The sequence below is a fragment of the Neofelis nebulosa genome, chromosome 4, assembly GCF_028018385.1.
Source record: "Neofelis nebulosa isolate mNeoNeb1 chromosome 4, mNeoNeb1.pri, whole genome shotgun sequence".
Taxonomy (NCBI): Eukaryota; Metazoa; Chordata; class Mammalia; order Carnivora; family Felidae; genus Neofelis; species Neofelis nebulosa.
In genome coordinates this window covers 162,934,980-162,955,901 of record NC_080785.1, presented here as the reverse complement: position 1 = coordinate 162,955,901, position 20,922 = coordinate 162,934,980, and the positions used below count along the sequence as shown (strand labels likewise).

The 20,922-nt window shown below is 43.0% G+C and overlaps 2 protein-coding genes and 1 long non-coding RNA gene across 6 annotated transcripts in view; 2 read left to right on the top strand and 1 right to left on the bottom strand.

Annotated features, from left to right (window-relative positions):
• LOC131511071 (zinc finger protein 426-like) overlaps window positions 1-7,633 on the top strand; it is a 30,583-nt gene extending 22,950 nt beyond the window's left edge. The window contains exon 4 of the mRNA XM_058728907.1: window positions 7,544-7,633. Coding sequence (XP_058584890.1) covers window positions 7,544-7,572 — 29 coding nt within the window. The 3' untranslated portion in view covers window positions 7,573-7,633. The remainder of the gene's footprint in view (window positions 1-7,543) is intronic.
• Window positions 1-16,379, top strand: part of LOC131511053 (zinc finger protein 177-like) — a 37,685-nt gene extending 21,306 nt beyond the window's left edge. Inside the window, exons 2-6 of one of the 4 annotated variants that reach the window (XM_058728884.1) lie at window positions 7,544-7,629; window positions 8,260-8,386; window positions 8,835-8,927; window positions 9,630-9,712; window positions 10,238-16,379. In XM_058728884.1, coding sequence (XP_058584867.1) covers window positions 7,597-7,629; window positions 8,260-8,386; window positions 8,835-8,927; window positions 9,630-9,712; window positions 10,238-11,338 — 1,437 coding nt within the window. In that variant the 5' untranslated portion in view covers window positions 7,544-7,596 and the 3' untranslated portion in view covers window positions 11,339-16,379. Of the gene's footprint in view, window positions 1-7,543; window positions 7,630-8,259; window positions 8,387-8,834; window positions 8,928-9,629; window positions 9,713-10,234 lie in introns of all 4 variants that reach the window. The other 3 variants (XM_058728883.1, XM_058728886.1, XM_058728885.1) reach the window with 3 other exon arrangements.
• Window positions 4,145-6,220, bottom strand: LOC131511088 (uncharacterized). The gene is made up of 2 exons (XR_009261339.1): window positions 4,817-6,220; window positions 4,145-4,697 (listed from the first exon to the last, which is right to left on the bottom strand). It is a non-coding gene; the product is annotated as an uncharacterized LOC131511088 (long non-coding RNA).
• Window positions 16,380-20,922: the final 4,543 nt, after the last annotated feature.

The window sequence follows — 20,922 nt, the reverse complement described above, 5'->3', positions numbered from 1 at the left end:
TGCAGGTGTCATTTTGAAGCACTTGATTTTCAGTACACTTGGTGCATGCAGGGTGTTGGCCATGCTGGTCTGATGTAGGAGAGTCCCACTGCGTTGGCTCAGAGTCAGTCTTGGCCCAGTAAATAAGCAGTTGCCGGGCCCAGGGGGATGGAGTTTGGTGTAAGCAGGGCCCACCTCCACTGGGGGCCGCTTTGCTGCCCTCCGAAGTCCCACCCTGCTGGTGTTGGGGGTAAATGGCACCACCCCAATCTCATCCCTGAACAGAGGATCTCACAGCCTCCGCTGTTCAGGCAGCCCTCACAGAATGGCAAGGGCAGTCAGCTTGCCCTGCGCCACAGCTCTCCTGCTTTTTTTCTTTGGCGTGACTGGCATTCAGAACTCGAAGTCTTAAAGGACCCAGCACCACACGGATCCACTCCCTTCTTCTGGTGTAGAACCTCTCCACGCTCTGCCTGAAGTCCTCTGTCCCTGAATAATAGTACCATGTCTGCTGCCTGCACAGTGCATAGAATCTGTGATGTAGCACCACTAAAATCAGCAAAGGTTAGGGGCATCTGGGTGGCTGAGTCGGTTGAGTGAGTGACTTCGGCCTAGGTCATGATCTAGCCATTCCTGAGTTCCAGCCCCGCATCAGGCTCTGTGCTGACAGCTCAGAGCCTGGAGCCTGCTTTGGATTCTGTCTCCCTCTCTCTCTCCATCCCTCTCTCTCTCTCTCTCTCTCTCTCAAAAATAAATAAACATTTGGGGCGCCTGGGTGGCGCAGTCGGTTAAGCGTCCGACTTCAGCCAGGTCACGATCTCGCGGTCTGTGAGTTCGAGCCCCGCGTCAGGCTCTGGGCTGATGGCTCAGAGCCTGGAGCCTGTTTCCGATTCTGTGTCTCCCTCTCTCTCTGGCCCTCCCCCGTTCATGCTATGTCTCTCTCTGTCCCAAAAATAAAAAAAAAACGTTGAAGAAAAATTAAAAAAAAAAAAAATAAACATTTAAAAAATAATAAATAATAAAATCAGCAAAGGTTAAATTTCCTCAGGGTGTGCCCTTGTCCCCTGCAATGAAAGGCCTTTTGCTGCCGCCTGCGGGGTCTTTTGTCCTTGAGGATAAGTATGCTACGAGTATGCCAGGAAAGGAAATGTTCTTTCCCAGTCTGCCCCCAAATCACTACCCCATGCTGTGCACTCTGGGGGGGGGGGGGGGCCAGCTCCCTCTCCCTAGGAGCACCGCACCCCAGCTCCACTTTGAAGAAAGTTGCACACTTCCAAAACCTCAGAATGTGAGCTCCAAACACTGTTTGCAAAAAAAAAACAAAAAAACAAAAACCTGTGACTGTCAGTACTTCTTGCTCCCCAGTCTGTGGTCCACAGAGGTTTTCCTCTTGTGCGAATGGATGCTGCACTCTCTTAGCCCCTCTCTCTTTCTCCATCTTGTCTCTCCAGGGAAAGGGTTCCCTCCCTCTCCACCGCACCAATTTTTCCTCTCTTCCAGTTCACTTCCATGCACCTCACACCTGCCATACTGTCTCCCCCCAGCTGTGGAGATCCTTCTGCCAGTCTGCAGATTGATTTCCTGGGTGTTCCAACTGATCTGACCTGAATACAACTGTGATTGAGGGACAAGGAAAGCCCCGGATTCCCCTACTTCACCATCTTAACTCTTCCCCCCATATTGTTTTTGAAGTATGTATCACTTTGGTTTTTCTTCATCCCCCTCTCCTTTCTCCTTTTTATTTTCTTTTTAATTCCATTGACTTTTTAATTCCATTGAGATACTAAGTCATTTGTCCTTAAAATGTTCTTCATTATGTATTTGGCTGGTACCGTGTCTTTGTGTTTAACTTGTTGATCCCTATATTTCCTGTTAAAAGTAGCTAGTCTAGAAGCTTGACTAGATTCAGGCTTGATGTCATAAATTTGCTCTTAAACTAACGGAGATGTTTTAACTGGATTTAGGATTCTAAGTTGATGGTTATTTTTTCTTGGCACAGTGAGGGTACTGTCCTGCTCTTGTGTGACATCCATTATTCCTATCGGAACTGGGTCGTCGCTTGTTTTTCCTTTTTGGATGATCTTTGTTTTCCCCTGACTGCTCTTAAGGTGGTGGTGGGCAAAAAAATTAAACACCGAAGAAGAAAAAGATTATAATGAATCTAGGTGTGGATTTCTTTTTATTCATCCAGCTTGGAATTTATTGTGCTTTCAGAATCTAAAGGTTAGTGTCATTTACTAATACTAGGAAATTTGTAGCTAGTTTCTCATCAAACGGTGCTAACAAAGTTCTAATCTGGTTAGAACTTTGCATTGAGTTTCTTTCTGACTTCATGAGTATGTTTTTCCTTTCTAGAAGTTATATGAGCTTTCTTAAATTGCTTGACCATCTTTATAGCATCTTACTCCATATTCATCCGAGTTTCTCTTAATTTAAGTTTTTTATATTCCCTGTCTAAAAAGTTGAATATCTGAAGTAGTATTTTTTGCCTTTACTTCCTGCTGCCTGTGTTTTTGGCTGCTTTTCTTTCATGGTACATTGTGTATTTGCATTTATAACATTTTAAAGTGTGGCTTTCTCAATTTACTTAGAACTTTATGTGAGGGAATTTTTTGAGGCTTGGCTTGAAGTTGAGTTTTCCAGAGATAAGTCCATTTGCTCATACTAATTGCAATTAGTGTGGCAATGCCACCTAGGACCCTCTTGAAACGAAATTATGCTTTTTAAAAAAATTGTTTTATGTTTATTTATTTTTGAGAGAGACAGAATAGGAGCAGAGAGGGGCAGAGACAGAGAGAGGGAAACACAGAACTCAAAGCAAGCTCTGGGCTCCAGGCTCCACACTGTCAGCACAGAGCCCGACACAGGGCTCAAACTCACAAACTGTGAGATCATGACCTGAGCCGAAGTCGGATGCTTAACTGACTGAGCCACCCAGGCGCCCTCGAAATGAAATTATTCTTTATGTTTTCTGGACTACACGAAGAATGTGAATTTGGACTAAAACCTAAGATTTGCTTTTGCTACTGAATCTTATGCCAGGGTCTAGACAGGTGCACATCCTCAATGTCCCTTTCTGCATGGAAGTTTTTTTTCTTTTCCTTAAAAGTTTTAATTATGGACTTTCAAACATACTCAGGAGTCAAGAGTGCTATGATAAAATCTCCCTGTACTCATCACCCAGCTTCAGTGATTACCACTGCTTGCCATTCTTATAATGTCTGTTCCTCCCTTTATATATTATTACTGAGTTTTATTTTCCTGTTAGAACAAATATCAGACATCATATCATTTTGCCCATAATTTGAGTTGTCTCTCTAATAGAAAAGGACGTGTAGGGCGCCTGGGTGGCTTAGTTGGTTAAGCATCCAGCTCTTCTTTTCAGCTCAGGTCATGATCTCACGGTTGGTGGGATCAATCCCTGCATCGGGCCCTGTCCCGACAGCACTGAGCCTGCTTGGGATTTTCTCTCTCCCTTTCTCTGACCCTCCCCTGCTCATGTTCGCTTGCTCGCGCGCGCGCGCGCGCGCTCTCTCTCTCTCTCTCTGTCTCTCAAAATAAATAAACATTAAAGAAATAATAATGGGGCACCTGGGTGGCTTAGTTGGTTAAGCATCCAGCTCTTGGTTTCAGTTTAGGTCATGACCTCACAGTTGATGACTTCAAGCCCTGCGTCAGGCTCTGTGCTGACAGTGCAGGGAGTGCTGACTCCCTCTCTCTCTGCTTCTTTCTGCCTCTCTCTCTCTCCAAATAAATAAATGAACTTTAAAAATTTTAAATAATAATACTAAAGGAAAAGGAAAGGACAGCATGAGGATATAACTACCTAACCCGGTTTGGGGCTAAACGAGGAAGGGAGAGCTGTTACAGATCAAGAGACTAAGGAGGCAATCCACTAATAAAAATAAATGTTTAACAGAAGTTTTTAGCATTGTCACAATACCGTTATCACACTCCCTAAATGAACATTTCTTGATATTTTCAGTGGTCTTTGGCTACAAGTAGTTGCACAGGTTGGGTCTATCACTCCTTGCAGCAAGGCAGAATGCACAGCATTGTGCACCAGGGGACCTCTCAGTCCAAGGGTGTTAGACCTCCAGGGTGTGAGCTCGTGGCAGGTGCTCTTGGTGGAGGGTTCCGGATTAGATGTTGTCAGGAAGTGAGGGCAATTTTGCAATCGAATTTATTAGTAAAGCTTACCAAGAAGGAGGGAAAATAAACCAGGGGTGAAGCTGTAATTGATAAGGAAGCAGCGTTGTTCATTTTGGCCAGAAAGGGGGGACACTGAGTCATTTCTGAGGCTTAGATAATGTTCTGTGTTCAGACATGACTACAGAACAGCCCTGTTGTGTCTTCGTATGCCGTGGTCAGAGTGGCCGTGTCTGCTGTTACTGTTCTGTGACATCGTTCGTGTTCAATAGAACACACAGGCCTCGCTGATGGTCCCGGGGCTGCTCCTGGATGTCAGGGGCTGCTTTTCTCTTTGCCAGTATCATCTAATACCCAGTCTGTGTTCAGTTCCCCGGGAATGTCTCAAAGTGTGTTTCTGCAGTTGGTGTTGTTGGAATCGAGATGGAAGGTCCACACGCTTCTGTGAGCTGTTACAAGTCCTTCCTGTCTGTCCCCCAGACTGGGTTTGGCTACTTGTATCTTCGTGATATCATCTTGTATCTTCATGATGTTAACATGTCCCCTCAGACTCTTTCTTCTGTAAACTGCTAATTAGATGAAAGGATTTGTCAGGGTTTTTTTTGTTTGTTTGTTTTTTTGGGGTTTTTTTTTGGCAAAAGTACTTTATAGATGGTGCTGTTTCTTTTTACATCATATCAGAACTTACCTGCTATCCAGACATCGTCTTTGTGATGTTATCACTTGGTTCCAGTGTCAGCTTGATCCTTCCTTGATAAAGGTTCCCAGCTTATCTATACAGTCTCCAATTATCCCCCTAGTTAATAAGACTCCTCATTAATTACAAAAGTAGAAAATGGTAACTTCATAGAAAAACCTGTGGCATGCCACCTTAACCAACTGATCATAGTTCTCACCTATAATGAGACAGACTGGCACCTAAGGCCTCCTAAGGTGGCACGCTGAGGACACTCATCAGTCAGGTAGTCCTTCATCCAAAACTGAACTTCCTGGGGCGCCTGGGTGGCTCAGTCAGTTGAGCGACTGACTTCAGCTCAGGTCATGATCTCACAGCTCATGAGTTCGAGACCCGCATCAGGCTCTGTGCTGACAGCTCAGAGCCTGGAGCCTGTTTCAGATTCTGTGCCTCCCTCTCTCTCTGCCCCAGCCCACTCGCATTCTGTCTCTGTCTCTCTCAAAAATAAATAAACATCAAAAATTAAAAAAAAAACCAAAACTGAACTTCCTGAATCTAATCATGAGAAAACATCAGAAAAGCCAAAACTGAGGTAGAGTCCATCAAACATCGGACCTGGACTCTTTGTATCTTGAAAGATGAAGAAAGGCTGAGGAATGGGTCCCGATTAAAGAAGCATAAAGAACCATGGTTTGAGGGCATGATGCCGTATGGGAAATTTAAAAAGTGATTGCTGGAGGGGCACCCAGCTGGTTCAGTCAGTTGAGCGGCCAACTCTTGATTTCAGCCCAGCTCATGATCTCACAGTTCATGAGATCGAGCCCCACTGCACTGTGCCTGCTTTGGATTCTCTGTCGCCCTCTCTCTCTGCCCCTCCCCCCCAATAAATAAATAAATAAATACACTTTAAAAAAGGTGATTGCTGGAGCACCTGGGTGGCTATCAGTTAAGGGTCCGGCCTAGGCTCCGGTCATGAGCTCACGGTTCGTGAGTTCAAGCCCCACGTTGGGCTTTGTGCTGACAGTTCAGAGCCTGAAGCCAGCTTTGGATTCTGTGTCTCCTTCTCTGTCTCTGCCCTACCCCTGCTTGCACTCTGTCTCTCTCTGTCTCTCAAAAATGAATAAACATTAAAAAAACTGAACAAAAAAAATGATTGCTATAAAGGATATTACTGGACCAGTTAGTGATATTCTGCATAGAGAGTGTATAATATTAAATCCATGTTTAAATGTTCCTGATTTTGATCACTGCGGTTATGTTAGAGAATGTCCAAGTTCCTGGGCCACTCTGAAGTATGTAGGAGAAAAGGGTCATGGAATCTGATATTTCTTCTCGAATAGATTCTTCTCAATAACATTCTTGCTGAAGCACAGAGGAAATCGGGGTGGGGGGGAGGGTGTGGGGGAGAGAAGACAAATTTTAATGGCAAAGAATCTGTGGAAGTCTATCATATTCACACAGATCTTTCTTCCTTTTAGTTTTAACATATTTTCAAAATTGAAAACTATAAGTAAACATCCCCACTCTCTTTTCCCCTAATAATTGAGTAACCACTGATTGTTGCTTAGATTCATTAATTTACTATTGGTTGCAAATGGTGACTTTCTGACTCTAGCATTTTCTTTATAATAAACAAAGCTTATAAAGCATGTACAATTCTTGTATAAAGAAGAACTCTTCCCCATCACAACAACTTAGCAGTCGTAAACTATTGTTCATAAAGGAGAGAGAGACACATGCTTGATTCTTGCCTCTCATGAATTTTCAGAATTATGACTTGATATCCTGGCCTTCTCCAATACTGACCATTAAGGTTTTTTTAAAATATCATTATGAACTCATGATTTTGTTTTACATTTGATGATTTCAATTGACTGCAGTCATTATTTATTAAATTATTCTTTTTTAAGATTTTATTTTTTTGAGTAATCTGTACACCCAGCATGGGGCTCAAATTCACAACCCTGAGATCAAGAGTCACACGCTCTTCTGACTGAGCCAGCCGGGGGCCCCTAAATTATTCCATCTTAAGCCAAGGAGAGCTCCTTTAAGTTTTCTCCTGTGTATTTTTGACACAACTCCATTAGCCTTTGATGGGATTCTTACTTTCTGCTATAAGATGTTCCAGACTTGGGGCACCTGGGTGGCTCAGTTGGTTAAGCGTCCGACTTCGGCTCAGGTCATGATCTCGCAGTTTGTGAGTTCGAGCCCTGCATCAGGCTCCATGCTGACAGCTCAGAGCCTGGAGCCTGCTTCAGATTCTTTGTCTCTCTCTCTGCCCCTTCCCCGTTCACACTCTGTCTCTCCTTCTCTCTCTCTCTCTCTCTCAAATAAATAAATAAACATTAAAAAAATAACTTAAAAAAGATGTTCCAGACTCACCTTGAACACTTCACGTTCTGCACTGGACTCAGCTATTTCTCAAATGAGCCTTGGTTTCTTTCATGGGCAAGTGACATTTAGAGGCATTCTGGAACTAGTGGGGGCTCATTGCTCCTTGCAATGCCTATTGGCCCTAGACATTTTTAGGAGTTTGGCCCAGAAAAAAGTTTAAAAAGAAAAAGAACATATTAGATTTCTAATTCCTAGTTGTTCTTGGATAGGGAGATAAAATCTTAAGGTGAACTGTACTGTGTGTGTGGGTGTGTGGTCCCTCTGAAGCTAGTATGAGGAAGCTTCTAGGTTGTAAGCGTTGAATATCTGTCAAGCCTAGACTTTCATGGCTTCTGTCTTCTCTAGGTCGGCTTGCTCAGAACCCTGTCTGGTGACAAGGGAGACACACAAGAGGAAGAATGGCTGCAGGATTGCTGACCACCTGGTCACAGGTATATAGGAAATTATTCTGTTTCAAAGAAAAAAATGCTGTTTCCAAAGGATACGTGTCTTGCCCACAACCCACAGCTTCCAGCGGGCTGGCCTCAGGCTTTCCCAGTTCTTTGGGCGTCTCAGAATGAGAGAAAGAATGCCTTTGGAAAGGCTTCGATTACTACAACATTTGTAAATTTTTTGTTTTTTTCCAGATATTCCTCCAGGTTGAGTATTCGTTCCATATTCTGCTGGGTGCTATGAAGGAAAAGAGATTTTTCACTAGGAAAATCATTCATTCATTTTCCAAGTATTTTTCTCCTCCTGCAGTATGGTCAGTCTGTACTGGATCTTGACTAAGACTGGAAGGGTCCTCACAACCTACTGGGTGGAAATATCGGGTCAACTATGTATTAGAAAAGCTGCTAAAAGCTTGAGTCTGGATGAGGTGGTCCAGGCAAAGAGAGCAAAAGAGGAGAGTTCCAAGAACTGAGCCTTGGGGTAGATAACAAGAGACCTTCAGAGCACAACTGCACTTCCCAAGCAGTGCGCTGGTCTCCTTCCCCGGTCCTGGCAGCCTCCCCCACCATTCTTTTGCTACATAGTTAGAAATGGGCCTTGGCTGAGCCCGAATGTGTGCGATGTTTCAGGATTCAGTGACCTTTGAGGAAGTGGCGGTGGATTTCTCCCAGGAGGAGTGGGCACTTCTGGACCCTACTCAGAAAATCCTATACAGAGACGTGATGCTGGAGAACTACAGGAACCTGGCCTCTGTGGGTGAGACTGGCCTCCTTCCTTCATTTTTCCATTTCTTCATGCAGCAGGTAGTCCTTCATCACACACCGTGTTCTGGGTTTTGTGAAAAGAACGGCAGTACACAGTCAACACAAAATGAGTGGCCCCTGCTCTTGTGGGAATCTCGTGGCTTCCAGTAAAAATGCATTGATTTCATTTTCAGTATTATTACAACATTTAGGTAATTGCAGTGTGTATTTGTTCTTGGGTTTGGGTGTCAAGGGTCTGTTCCATGTGGACAGGACGTTATGTAGGTGTTTGTTTGGGGGACCTTGTGGAAAAGCTTGGATCTGATTCCTTTGTCACTCCTGAAGTGGTACTTGCCTGGCTTCAGAATCCTTTAGTATCAAAGTATTGGAACCACTTTTGTGGACAGACTTCTTGTCTCCTTCACAGTCCTCCCACCTCATGTGTCTTTCTCTACGAGCAGGGTACCCTCTCTGCAAGCACAGTCTGATCACTGAGGTGGGGCAGGAAGCACTGAGCACAGAGGAGAGAGGAATGCTCCAAGGTACCTGTATAGGTGAGTCCCAGGCAGAAGGGAGTCATTGTGTGGAGCAGCCATAGCTGATGTGGGATGGTCCTTTTAGGAATGTCGATTTGTGTTGACAACACTGAGGCCATTATTTGAACTTTCCCTCTTTGACCATCTCTCCCCTCATTCATATCTTCGTGTGGTCTCAGAGAAAAAAAAAACTGGGTTTTTTTTTCTTCTTTTTTTTAATATTTCTTTTTGAGAGAGCATAAGCAGGGGAGGGCCAGAGAGAGAAGGAGAGAGAGGATCCAGAGCGGGGCTTCGGGGCTCAAACTCATGAACCGTGAGATCATGACCTGTACCAGAGTCAGACAGTAAACCAACTAAGCCACCCAGGCGCCCTGAGAAAAATACTGTTTTAATTCCTCTGTAAATTTTACTTTTCTTTGAATACTTTTTGTGCCATTCTCCCTACTTTGCTTTCCAGATAATACACTCTCCTATTGTCTCAAACCTTCAGAATCGTTTCTAAGTAAAACACTTCCCATTCCATTGCTCATTCCTATCAATGGCATCTTCTCAAAGAGCCAAGTTCCTAGAATAATTTCTCTGGTCATGGGTTACATCTTCTGTTTCACATTTCCTCTCTATATTTAGTGTCATTGAAAACACATCCATGGGGCTCCTGTGTCCTTTCTTCTGTTATCCCTATTTTTTTATCCCAATAGTTATAAAAATTTTCAATTTCAGGCTTGGATATTCAACTGAAATCAAAAGATGCATTTCCTGTACAGAATGTTCCTAGAGAAAAAACTTGCAATGACATAAAGACGGTAAGATGCACTAGGAATGATTCCTGGTCTTTTACAGGAGGAGAAGTCTGTGAATGTCATGGAGTTAAAGCACTAGCTTCCAAATGAGGAGAGACAGTGAGGCAGGTGGCATTCACTCACCATAAAGCTGTCTCAGGAAAGTATTCCTGAATCTCATAAAATTAGAGGAATCTCTAAACTTGGCTCAACATTTGCTGTTTCACAGAGAATGCCAAAAAGTAAACATTTATTTAAATATGATTCCATTGTGAAGTATTTAATACATAATTAATTCAGTCTTTACTCATTATTGGCAAAACTCCGTATTTAGGATGTCCTTTATTAGGGATGATGGAGTCCTGGGTTGGAGCTGATTCAACTTGAAAGAATAGAGCAAAAAAAATTCCCATACATGCACTGAAAAATAGTAAAAATGTCAGTCGTAATCGTGTGTTTCCTGTGTATGGCCAAATCCACTTGGAAGAGAATTCCCATGAATGTAAAGAAAGTGAGGAAATATTTACTTACTTACTCCTTGTTCAGCAGGTACCAACTCAACCCAGCAAGAAACCCTTGGAATTTGATCGTTGTGGAAAATTCTTCAGAAAGAACTGTCACTTGATGTGTACAAGACATTGCAAGGGAGAGAAATGCCACAAATATAAGGATAATGGGAAAGACCTTGGCCAACCCTCAGTTCCTACGAGTCATGTAAGTACTCACAGTGGAGAGAAGACCTTTAAGGATTGTGGCAAAGCTTTCAATCAAGAGTCCTCCCTTAGGAAACACTTAAGGACTGTCACAGGAGAGAAACCTCACGAGTGTAACCAGTGTCTTTTGTCCCTCAGCATACACTCTTCCTTTCCAGTATATGACCAGATACCTACTGGAAAGAAGCTCTGTGAATGCAGTGATTATAGAGAAAGAGCTTTGCTTAGCGCCCACCAAAAACTGTGTACTGTGGAGGAAAGCTCAGAACATAATGAGCGTGGGAAAGTGTTCGCTGGCCCCTTGTCCCTTCAGAAATGTGTGAGACCTCACACTGGAGAGAAGCCTTATGAATGCAGTGACTGTGGGAAAGCCTTCATTTTTCAGTCTTCCCTTAAAAAACATGTGAGATCTCACACTGGAGAGAAACCTTATGAGTGTAATCACTGCGGAAAGTCCTTCAGCCAGAGCTCCCATCTTAATGTGCACAGAAGGACTCACACTGGAGAGAAACCCTATGACTGTAAGGAATGTGGCAAGGCTTTCACTGTTCCTTCATCCCTGCAGAAGCACATGAGAACCCACACCGGAGAGAAACCCTACGAATGCAGTGACTGTGGGAAGGCCTTCATTGATCAGTCATCCCTTAAGAAACATACACGATCTCACACTGGAGAGAAACCTTACGAGTGTAGTCAGTGTGGAAAATCCTTCAGCACGGGCTCTTACCTCATTGTGCACAAGAGAACTCACACTGGAGAGAAAACCTATGAGTGTAAAGAATGTGGGAAGGCCTTTAGGAATTCCTCTTGCCTGAGGGTGCATGTGAGAACTCATACAGGAGAGAAGCCCTATAAATGTACTCAGTGTGGAAAAGCATTCAGCACCAGCACTAACCTTATAATGCACAAGCGAATACACACTGGGCCGAAAGTATGAATGAAATAACTACAGGAAAGCCTTTACTGATCCTTGACACTTCATTCCTCATTGTAGAAGTCACACTGGAGAGCAGCCCTGTTGTGACCAATGTAGAAAGCCTCCAGGCACAATTCCTGACTTCCTGGGACCAATCTTACAAATGTTCTGGGTCTGTGATTGTCTTTATCAGCGAGTGTTTCATCCTGAAAGAGCGACACCATGTTAAGTATTAAAGGTTATAGGGCGCTCTGTAGTCCCCTTAATCTACGTCACAGAAGTGTTGATAAATGTTTTCACCGTAATTTACTACTAAATGTTTTCCAGTCCTCATCAAGATGTCTTGGACCTATAGTTTATTTAGAAATGTATTTTTTAATGTGAAGACTCCATGCATATGTTATTTTTGATAGATTTCTAACTTAATTGCATTATACACAAAATGCATGGTCTTCATGATACAGATTCTGTATGACAGATTCAAACAGAAAATTGTTGGAGACTTTCTGTGTGGGCTGATGTGTCAGATACAATGAGTTGCTGTCCCCAGATCTATTCCACCCTTCTTTTCCTAAAGTAACAAACTATATAATTGTATTCAAGTTGGCAGTGTGGACAGTTTTTTAAGGACTCATCTCCCAACTTCTTTGCCACTTTGCCCATAAGCCCATAGTTCTGGCCTGTGAGAAATAGAGGTCACTGCTTGTGGGTTCTAGAAAAGCTCATGGAAATGGGAATGTCTCATCTGGAATTTTCTACCATTTGCCCTCTCTTCTATCTCTTCTTTCCTAGTAGACCAAGAGGATGACAGTCAGAGGCTACTGATGATATGTCAGGGATATATACAGTATTATTTGTCTGTACTAACCCTGGATTGCCTATTTCTGGACTTCCTGTAACACAAGAAAAAATAAATTCCTAACTGGTTTAAACCACTCTGGAGGGAAGATTCTGTTAAAACGGATTTCAGTTAACTAATAAATTTCAATTTTCTTAAGGTGTATTTCATTTTGAGAGAGACAGAGACAGAGTGCGAGCAGGGAGGGGAAGAGAGAGAGGGAGACACATCATCTGAAGCAGGTTCCAGGCTATGAGCTGTCAGCACAGAGCCCAATGTGGGGCTTGAACCCACGAGATCATGAACCACGAGATCATGACCTGAGCCAAAGTCGGACACTTAACCGACTGAGCCACCCAGGTGCCCCTAACTAATACATTTCATGTGTAGTCAAGTTTTATGAATCCTTTAAGTGTGGTTGGAAACACCACCTCTTCTGTAATTATTTGGTATAATTGACTGTCAGTGCATCTGTTGGATGAATCTTACTGTGTTTTTAAAATTTGTGTCATTACAAACCTTCTTTGTCCTTTATTGAGAGAGGTATGTTAAAATGCGTCACTATCACTGTGGATAGTAAGGTGGTTGTTGGTTTGTTTTTTTTTTTTTTAACTCTGTCTCTTTTATTTTGAGGCACTATAACTAAATGCATACAAATGTTGTCATCCTATATTTCTGGTAAATTGCCTTTTTGTTCTTCTATAGGGCCCATCTGTCTTCCCTAATAATAAATGTTATGATTCGCTGGTATAAATGCAAACTGTAGACCTAGTCGGTAACATTTTCTCCCTACCAACTTGTAAGGACAACCAGAAACAACTTACCTCTCCTCCATATTATGTGGTGGTGTTCCTTGCAACTCCAAGGTGGGGGGGTGGGGGAGTCTCCTCATCCACTACATCCCCCGTGGGGGACAAAGAGATCAGGAGGTCCTCAGCAGCCTTCTCTGCCAAAGACAGCAGTGGCCCTCACATACGTCTCTGTTGTTCTTGCTTCGCTTCTGTCATGATGTGTACCCCTGCCTACCTGGTGGACTATGAGGGATCTTACCGATTTTATCCATGAGGTTTCCTAAGAAACCTCAGGAGGTTTCTCAACTCAAACCGGTTTGTAAATCTCTTGGTCAGTGTGCGTGGGCTCCCTTGAGTGCCACTGCCTATCAATATGTAAGAGCATCTTCTTGAAAGTCAAACTATTATAAAATTGGGAATTCCCTGTGTTGCTGTCTTGGAGATAGACTCCAGCCCCTGAGGTTGAAAGGGACCATCTAGAAAAGGAGACCACCACTCATAGCAAAGGGCCACTCAGGACCATCGAGAGTTTATAGGTAAATACCTAAAGAAAAAAAAAAAGGAGGGGCACCTGGGTGGGTCAGTCGGTTAAGCGCCGACTCAGCTCAGGTCATGATCTTGCGGTTCATGAGTTCAAGTCCCACATCAGGCTCTGTGCTGACAGCTCAGAGCCTGGAGCCTGCTTCAGATTCTGGGTCTCCCTCTCTCTCTGTCCCTCCCCCACTCAAACTCTGTCTCTCAAAAATAAATAAACATTAAAAATTTTTTAAAAATGGGGAAAAATAAAGAGTCCAAAAGGAAAAAAAAAAACTAGGCAGGGGTTTTATGTGGCTACGAGCAATCCCTCCCTTTCCAAGAAAGGCAACTTTAAATCTTATGCACTAAATAACTGTCAGGTCTAGCAAACATGTTAGTCTTCAACTGCTTACGGATTTAAAAACAGTAATGGGCGCCTGGGTGGCCCATTTGGTTAAGTGTCCGACTTCAGCTCAGGTCATGGTCTTAAGGTACGTGGGTTCAAGCCACATCAGGCTCAGCCTGATTCAGACCTTTTATCTCCTGTGGGTGGTTGTATAGGTCTGTTTTAAAATTTATCATTGTATCCTGACCTTTTCTTGGTGGGCATGATGTATCCTTGCCCTGATGGCTAGACCAGTCTAGTTGCTGCGCCTTCCAGGTTGCATCCTGCCCCAAAGCGGACCTACACAATTCACTCTTTGTCTTCTACCACCTGAATGCTCTTACTTGACTGGCATGAGCGGACATTCCTAACACAGGGACTACGTCATCATTGAAAATGCTCGTGGAGTCCATCTACACTGGAGTCCCCTACCTACTGGCCAGGGTAGGGGATGTAAACCGTGTCTGTCAGTTTTGGAAGGATGGCCTTGTGTCCCTCTCTCACCTGATCCTATCCCGTGAAATCTCAGGATGAAGCATAGGACTAGTGGCGAAAAGGTGAGATTACACCTAGTGATGTGAGACACCATGAACACATGCCCTGGGAACACCGCCCTACCAACTGGGGAGGCCCATACACTCTTCTATTCAAGCTGTGCAGCAGGAGGGTGAGAATAATGAATGTGCTCTTCCGCCCCTTTATCCAGTACCACAATCTGGCAAAGCAACCATATCACCTGTGTAGCTCAAGCAACAGGTGTCGCAGCGGGGGTCTGACTGTGCTTGTCATTCTATCCATGTGCTGTGAAAACAGACAAATGGTGTGAATATAGCTGGTCTTGACAATCTCCTGTGCTTGATGCCATCCCTGACAGTTCCTAAGTGTGAACGTTGGGTGTGGAAAGGGACAGACACAAATTCGTTTCAGCCTTAGTGATACAAATTCATACAACTCTGATGCCCCAGCAACACTGGGTTACATCATGGGTGGCCATCAGGGCTGCAGCTGCTTGGTGACACTTTTCTTGAGGCTTAATCAGACCATTGTAATGATCATCCAAATCAAGCTTCACAGTCAATCCTGAATGGGAATTACCTGTGTGCCTTTCTCTCTTGCCCTCCATCACTTTTATACCTGGGAAGAAGGCAAGTCCGTCAACACTCTTTCCCTAGGCAATTTGTTAAATGTACCTTTGCAGTGAAGAAACTTGAACGCTGAGATCATCTCTCCCATTGAGACAAAGAGCAGGCTTGCTTACTGCTTCAAATAAGCTAGATTCCACAAGCTCGGTATTCCTTTCCTTTAGCAACCAGGGTGTACGGACACATCCATGTAGGCCCTCTGTAACCCTAGACAGACGTGGGGACAAAGGGAGCCAATTCAGACATGCTGATGCTTGTGCTGCTGGCTAGACCGTGATTGAGTTACGGCCTTTGTCTCTGACGTCAATGTCTCAGCTTCTCTGCCAACATCAATGAGCTAGTGACAGGCTAACTTAAGGCCTTGGAAGAAAGGAATAATCAAATCACACGTTCAAGAATTTTGGCAATGGGAATGACATGTTAGTATAGTCATGGCTTTTCAGGGAGGGAGAACAATGGTGGCCAGGCTGTGCGTGAAGACATGAGTGTCTGCAATGCAGTCATGAAATTTCTGCCTCGAGAGGTTTCCTCATGATATGGGTGAGAAGAGGGACTTGGAGCCATACACTCCTACCTATTCACGAAAGTTGTTTAAGTGCTATAGTGCAGTTACATCAGCTTGCTTCTCCTCAACTTGTCAATCTTCCTCTAGCCTTTTATTAGTCTCCTTTTATGCATACTATATGTAGAGTTCTGTTTTAAATCACACTTTAAATCCTTTTCTTTCATTTGGAACATTAGTCCATAATATCATGTAGTTTACTAGTAAATAATGGACTTGGGTCTAGCATCTCATCTTTTTCAGTATTTATCTCCCCCTAATTTTAAAACCAGATGGGGCGCCTGGGTGGCTCAGTCGGTTAGGCGTCCGACTTCGGCTCAGGTCATGATCTCGCGGTCCGGGAGTTCGAGCCCCGCGTCGGGCTCTGTGCTGACAGCTCGGAGACTGGAACCTGTTTCAGATTCTGTGTCTCCCTCTCTCTGACCTTCCCCTGTTCATGCTCTGTCTCTCTCTGTCTCAAAAATAAATAAACGTTAAAAAAAAAAATTTTTTTTTTTTTTAATTAAAAAAATAAAACCAGTGTATTGCCCCTATTCCATCAACCTTGTATTTAGGCCTTTATTTCCCCTTCTTTCATTTTATTTAACATTGGACACAATGGTCAACTCTAATCATGGATTCCTTGTGCTTTCAATGTAATGACATTTTATAAATCTTTCATATTTTTGTTCACATACCTATTTTTGTACTTGTTTTGTGAAAAAGTACTGACACTGGGCATTCTTCCCTTATTCAGGAATGGTTCTAAAGTTACTCCATTAATCATGTTTGCATTGATTTTGAGTAGATTGTCTTTGTAGAGTTAATAAAAATCTTCTAAAACACTGATTTAGTTACACATGTCCATTTCTAAACATAACTGCATCAACTGAATTATCTATTTTGTTATGTTAGAGATTCACATTTAACGGCACAAAACATTGAATTTTTATGTGGGCAAAGAGCGTTTTTGAGAATATCTGGCTTTACTATCTTGCCTTTAAAAGTCTATTCAAACTTGGTTATATACAGATTTTATGATTTTCATCTTAAATGTATTGTTTAAAACCACTGAACTCTATTTTTAAAAAATTTATTTGAGAGGGGCGCCTGGGTGGCGCAGTCGGTTAAGCGTCCGACTTCAGCCAGGTCACGATCTCGCGGTCCGTGAGTTCGAGCCCCGCGTCAGGCTCTGGGCTGATGGCTCGGAGCCTGGAGCCTGTTTCCGATTCTGTGTCTCTCTCTCTGCCCCTCCCCCGTTCATGCTCTGTCTCTCTCTGTCCCAAAAATAAATAAAAAACGTTGAAAAAAAAAAAATTTATTTGAGAGAGAGAGTGCAAGTGGGGCAGTGGCAGAAAGGGGGGGAGAGAATCAAGCAGGCTCTGTGTTGTCGGTTGCTGAGCCCTGTGTGGGGTCTCATTTTCATGAACTGTGAGATCATGATCTGAGATGAAATCAAGAGTCAGATGCTTAACTAAGTCACCCAGGTGCCCAAAAAACATTGAACTCTTTAATCCTAACTCTTTAGGAATATAGTTTAACATATGGGGTGTGGGACTGGATCCAGTCACTTCTCCCCCAGAAACAATGGCGAAATGATTCAGTACCACTTATAAACTGTTCTTGACCTGCTTCAAATTCACTTTTTTGAATTTGAAATACCAACTTTATTAAACAAGAAATTCCTATTTTAGGCTCTAGATACTTCTGTGCTAATAATATATTTGCTTATGCTAATATACTGTTTTGACTGGCATATACAATACACTGTTTTGACAGTATGTCTGTGTTTTGATGCAGTTCTATTATAAATGTGTTAATACTTAGTGGCAAATATATAAAGGTTGGTAAAATTTGCTGCATTTACTGTTATGTTGCTCAGCTTGGGATACTTCCTGTGGTGGTACTACCTAATTCCTGTCATCATTGCCTTTTTGCATTTTATCTGTACATTTGAGTAATCACTCTTCCAGTCTTTACAGGGTCACATCAGGACAGATAGTCCTTCACCTGTCAGCTCAGCTTAGGCTATTTAATGGTCTGCTGGTCTTGCCTGCAGGCAACTGTATAGTTCAGAGCATATAGACTGCTTTCATAGATAAAACTGTCTTGTGATAGGTCCCCGGACGGATGGTTTTGCCTGTAGAATCATAGTCAAGTGGGTTTGAGACCAGGTCACATGGCTGCTGTTGGGTCTGTACTGGAGTCTGTGGTACACAATCCTGTTACCAGGTGAATCGACCCTGTCTGGTCCCTGGCCAGGAAAGGACATCACTTCAAGACCCTGGCCAGTACGGCTGACACTAAGACAAGGGATCTCTTCAGGGTTCACATATGGCAGGGCTATTTTTCCAGGTGGAAATGTATGGCTCTCTCGCTAAACATGCATTAATGGCCCCACAACGCAGCTGAGAGAGGCTGTAGCCATGTCACAGAGCTGCTTTAGGGTCCATATCCAAGACCAAGTTCTGCAGGCCTCCCTCAGTGGGCACTGATGGATGAAGTCTCCACCCAGGTCCCTAGGTGAGGATGATTCCTTCTATATCACGGCCAGAGTGTCTGGAGCTGGGTTATGGGCTGCTTCAATATCTGCAGTCAGACCAAGGTTAGTAGACCTGCCTCTAGGAACACAGATGGACACAAGTCTTTCTTGATTACTACATGGGAAAGACAACAGCTGAGTCACAGGCTGGCTGTTCAAGGGCTACATCTCAGAGTGAAGTCAGCAGGCCTGTTACTGGAGGCATGGGTGGACGTGACTCTTATTGGAGCCTGAAGGATAATGCTGCTGTCAAGGCCATATGGGGCTGTAGCTAAATCCACATAGGAACATGGCTTTTTCTGGGTCTAATTGGGACCACAGTCAACAATCCTGCCACCAAGGCATAGGTTGCCTTCTCAAAATGGCCCTCCTTGTTCTTGGACTCTACTGAGGTTTTACAGTCTCTTACATGGATCCCAAAATCCAACAAAGGCACTTTTGTTCATGGAAGCCTGCCGAATTATTGTTCCTATCAGAGAATACAAGTGGAGAACTACCTCATATTCTGCTGTCTGGCTGATGTCACTGTAATTACAATGTACTCAAGGAAATCTACTTACATTAATTTAGCACGTAAATATATCAAAGCAAAAGCTGGCAAGTCCAGTAGTATTCAAAATGTGATTACTGATGTTTCATAGCCCTTGCTGAATATAGTGTTGTATGTATGTCTGTGTTTTAGGGGGTGGGAGGGAAGTAGGCTCTTAACCTACAGAAGTATGTACTTGAATTATACTGCCGCCAGTGTAGACTGACGAACACCAGACCAATACAACTGAACTCTTGAGGTACTGTCACCAGTGAGGTGTTCCATAGGCACCTCAACTCACCATTTCCAAAATTACTCATGTTTTATCCTCCAACATGTTCTTCCTGTTATTCTCATCACTCGGAAAGCTAACACCATGGAACTGATTTCCTCCAGTGGTTCTCAGGCTGATTTTGCCCCCTACATGACAACTGGCAATTCCTTGAGACATTTCTAGTTACAACTCCGTGCTGGCACCTAGTGGGTGGATGAGAGGGAGCACTTAAAAAACTACAACACACAGGAAAACCCCTTAACAACAAATTATTAAATAGACCACAATATTGTGATTTCAGTATCCCAGTACAAACTGCTGACTAAAACACTCAACAATTCAGTATTCTCTTACAAGGGAATTAAAGATATTATCTGAAAGGAGTCTCATGGTCTTTCTCCATTACTTTGTGCCATTTCACTTTCTTTGTTATTGTGGTTAAATAGGCATAACATAAAATTTAACATTTAAATACTTTCTGGGGTACAGTTCTATTGATTTGGCATGAATCATATTGATTTTGTGCAACCATTATCACTCTCCATTCCCAAACATTTTCATATTCCCAAATTGGAACTCTACCCACTAAATGCTCATTTTTCATTCCTCTCTCCCTCCACCCATTGCCAGTCATACACTGATAAAAGTAGTTTGTATCTGAGGTCTTCAGGTGTATCTTAAGACCACAGTGATGGAAAATGAAGGTATGGGTCGCCTGGGTGGTTCGGTTGTTAAGCATCCAACTCTTCATTTCAACTCAGGTCATGATCTCACAACTCATGAGTTAGAGCACCCCACATTGAGCTCTGCACTAACAGTGAAGATCCTGCTTGGAATTCTCAATCTCTCCCTCTCTCTCCCTCTCTACCCCTCCCCCCTCACACATGCACAAGCTCTCACTCTCAAAGATAAACTTAAAAAAAAAAGTGTAGGTGTGATAAAACAAGGACAATAAAAGGGAATGAAAAAAGGAGGCTAGAAGGGAAAGAGTGAGGCAATATCTCAGACTTATCCTATGCAACATATACTACATAGAAACACCTCAGCAAACTACCATTTAAATCTAGATTCCTACACTGAAAGTTTCAAATCATGTCACTGTTTCCAGGAAAAGTATGATAATCAATTAGGAGAGTGTCACATTTCCAGGATAAAGGCCATTCCAATTAGGATCTTTAAAAAACGGGGTAAATCAGAAAATACTTCTAAGAAATGTCAGGATTACATAAAATTATACGTGTAAAACAACAGTCTTGATATGAAAAACATGTTATTTGACTGTAATAAATTTCCCTTGCATTATTTTAAGGGGAAAAGGTGAAGGAAGGAAGGATCAACGGCTGACAGAATGATTTTTTTAAGATTTATTTTTCATGTGCTCTCCACACCCAACTGGGGCTTGAACTTAAAACCCTCAGATCAAGAGTCGCATGCACCACTGACTGAGCCAGTCAGGTGCCCCAAGAGAGGATGATTTTTAAGGAAACCATGCTAGTGCTTGATGTATGTGCTTCACATCTAATGTTAGAGATCTAAGGAATGGCTATACAAAATTGGACCAAGCACAGAATTTTAGTGCTACAAATAGGGACAAAAAGGAACAAAGGAATTACTGAAAAGGTTATTGAGGAAAAACAAATGCAGTGACAACTATAAGCAAATCATAGCTGCTTTGGGAACAGAGGAAATGTATCTTTTCAGAGGAAAAAATAACCAGAAGATTTAAATTCTTAACAATTGCCTTTGCGTCCCTTGGTGTCCTCTTGGTTCAAAGGCCAGTGGCCCATCACAGACAGGGGCTCCTTGGCTGAGAAACCTACCAGGCGCCCCAATCACATCACTCTTCCTCAGGCTGTACATGAAGAGGTTCAGCATGGAGGTGAACACACTACATTACTGAGGCAATTCAGCTTCTATAGGAAGAATGGATCGACCAGAACTGAGGTCGAACACAAACCTTCTCCCACAGGAAAAGGAGAAAACATAGGTAGCATTAGGAAGTCAATAAAAACTAGAGAAGAATAGACGGGAGGAAAAAATACAAACT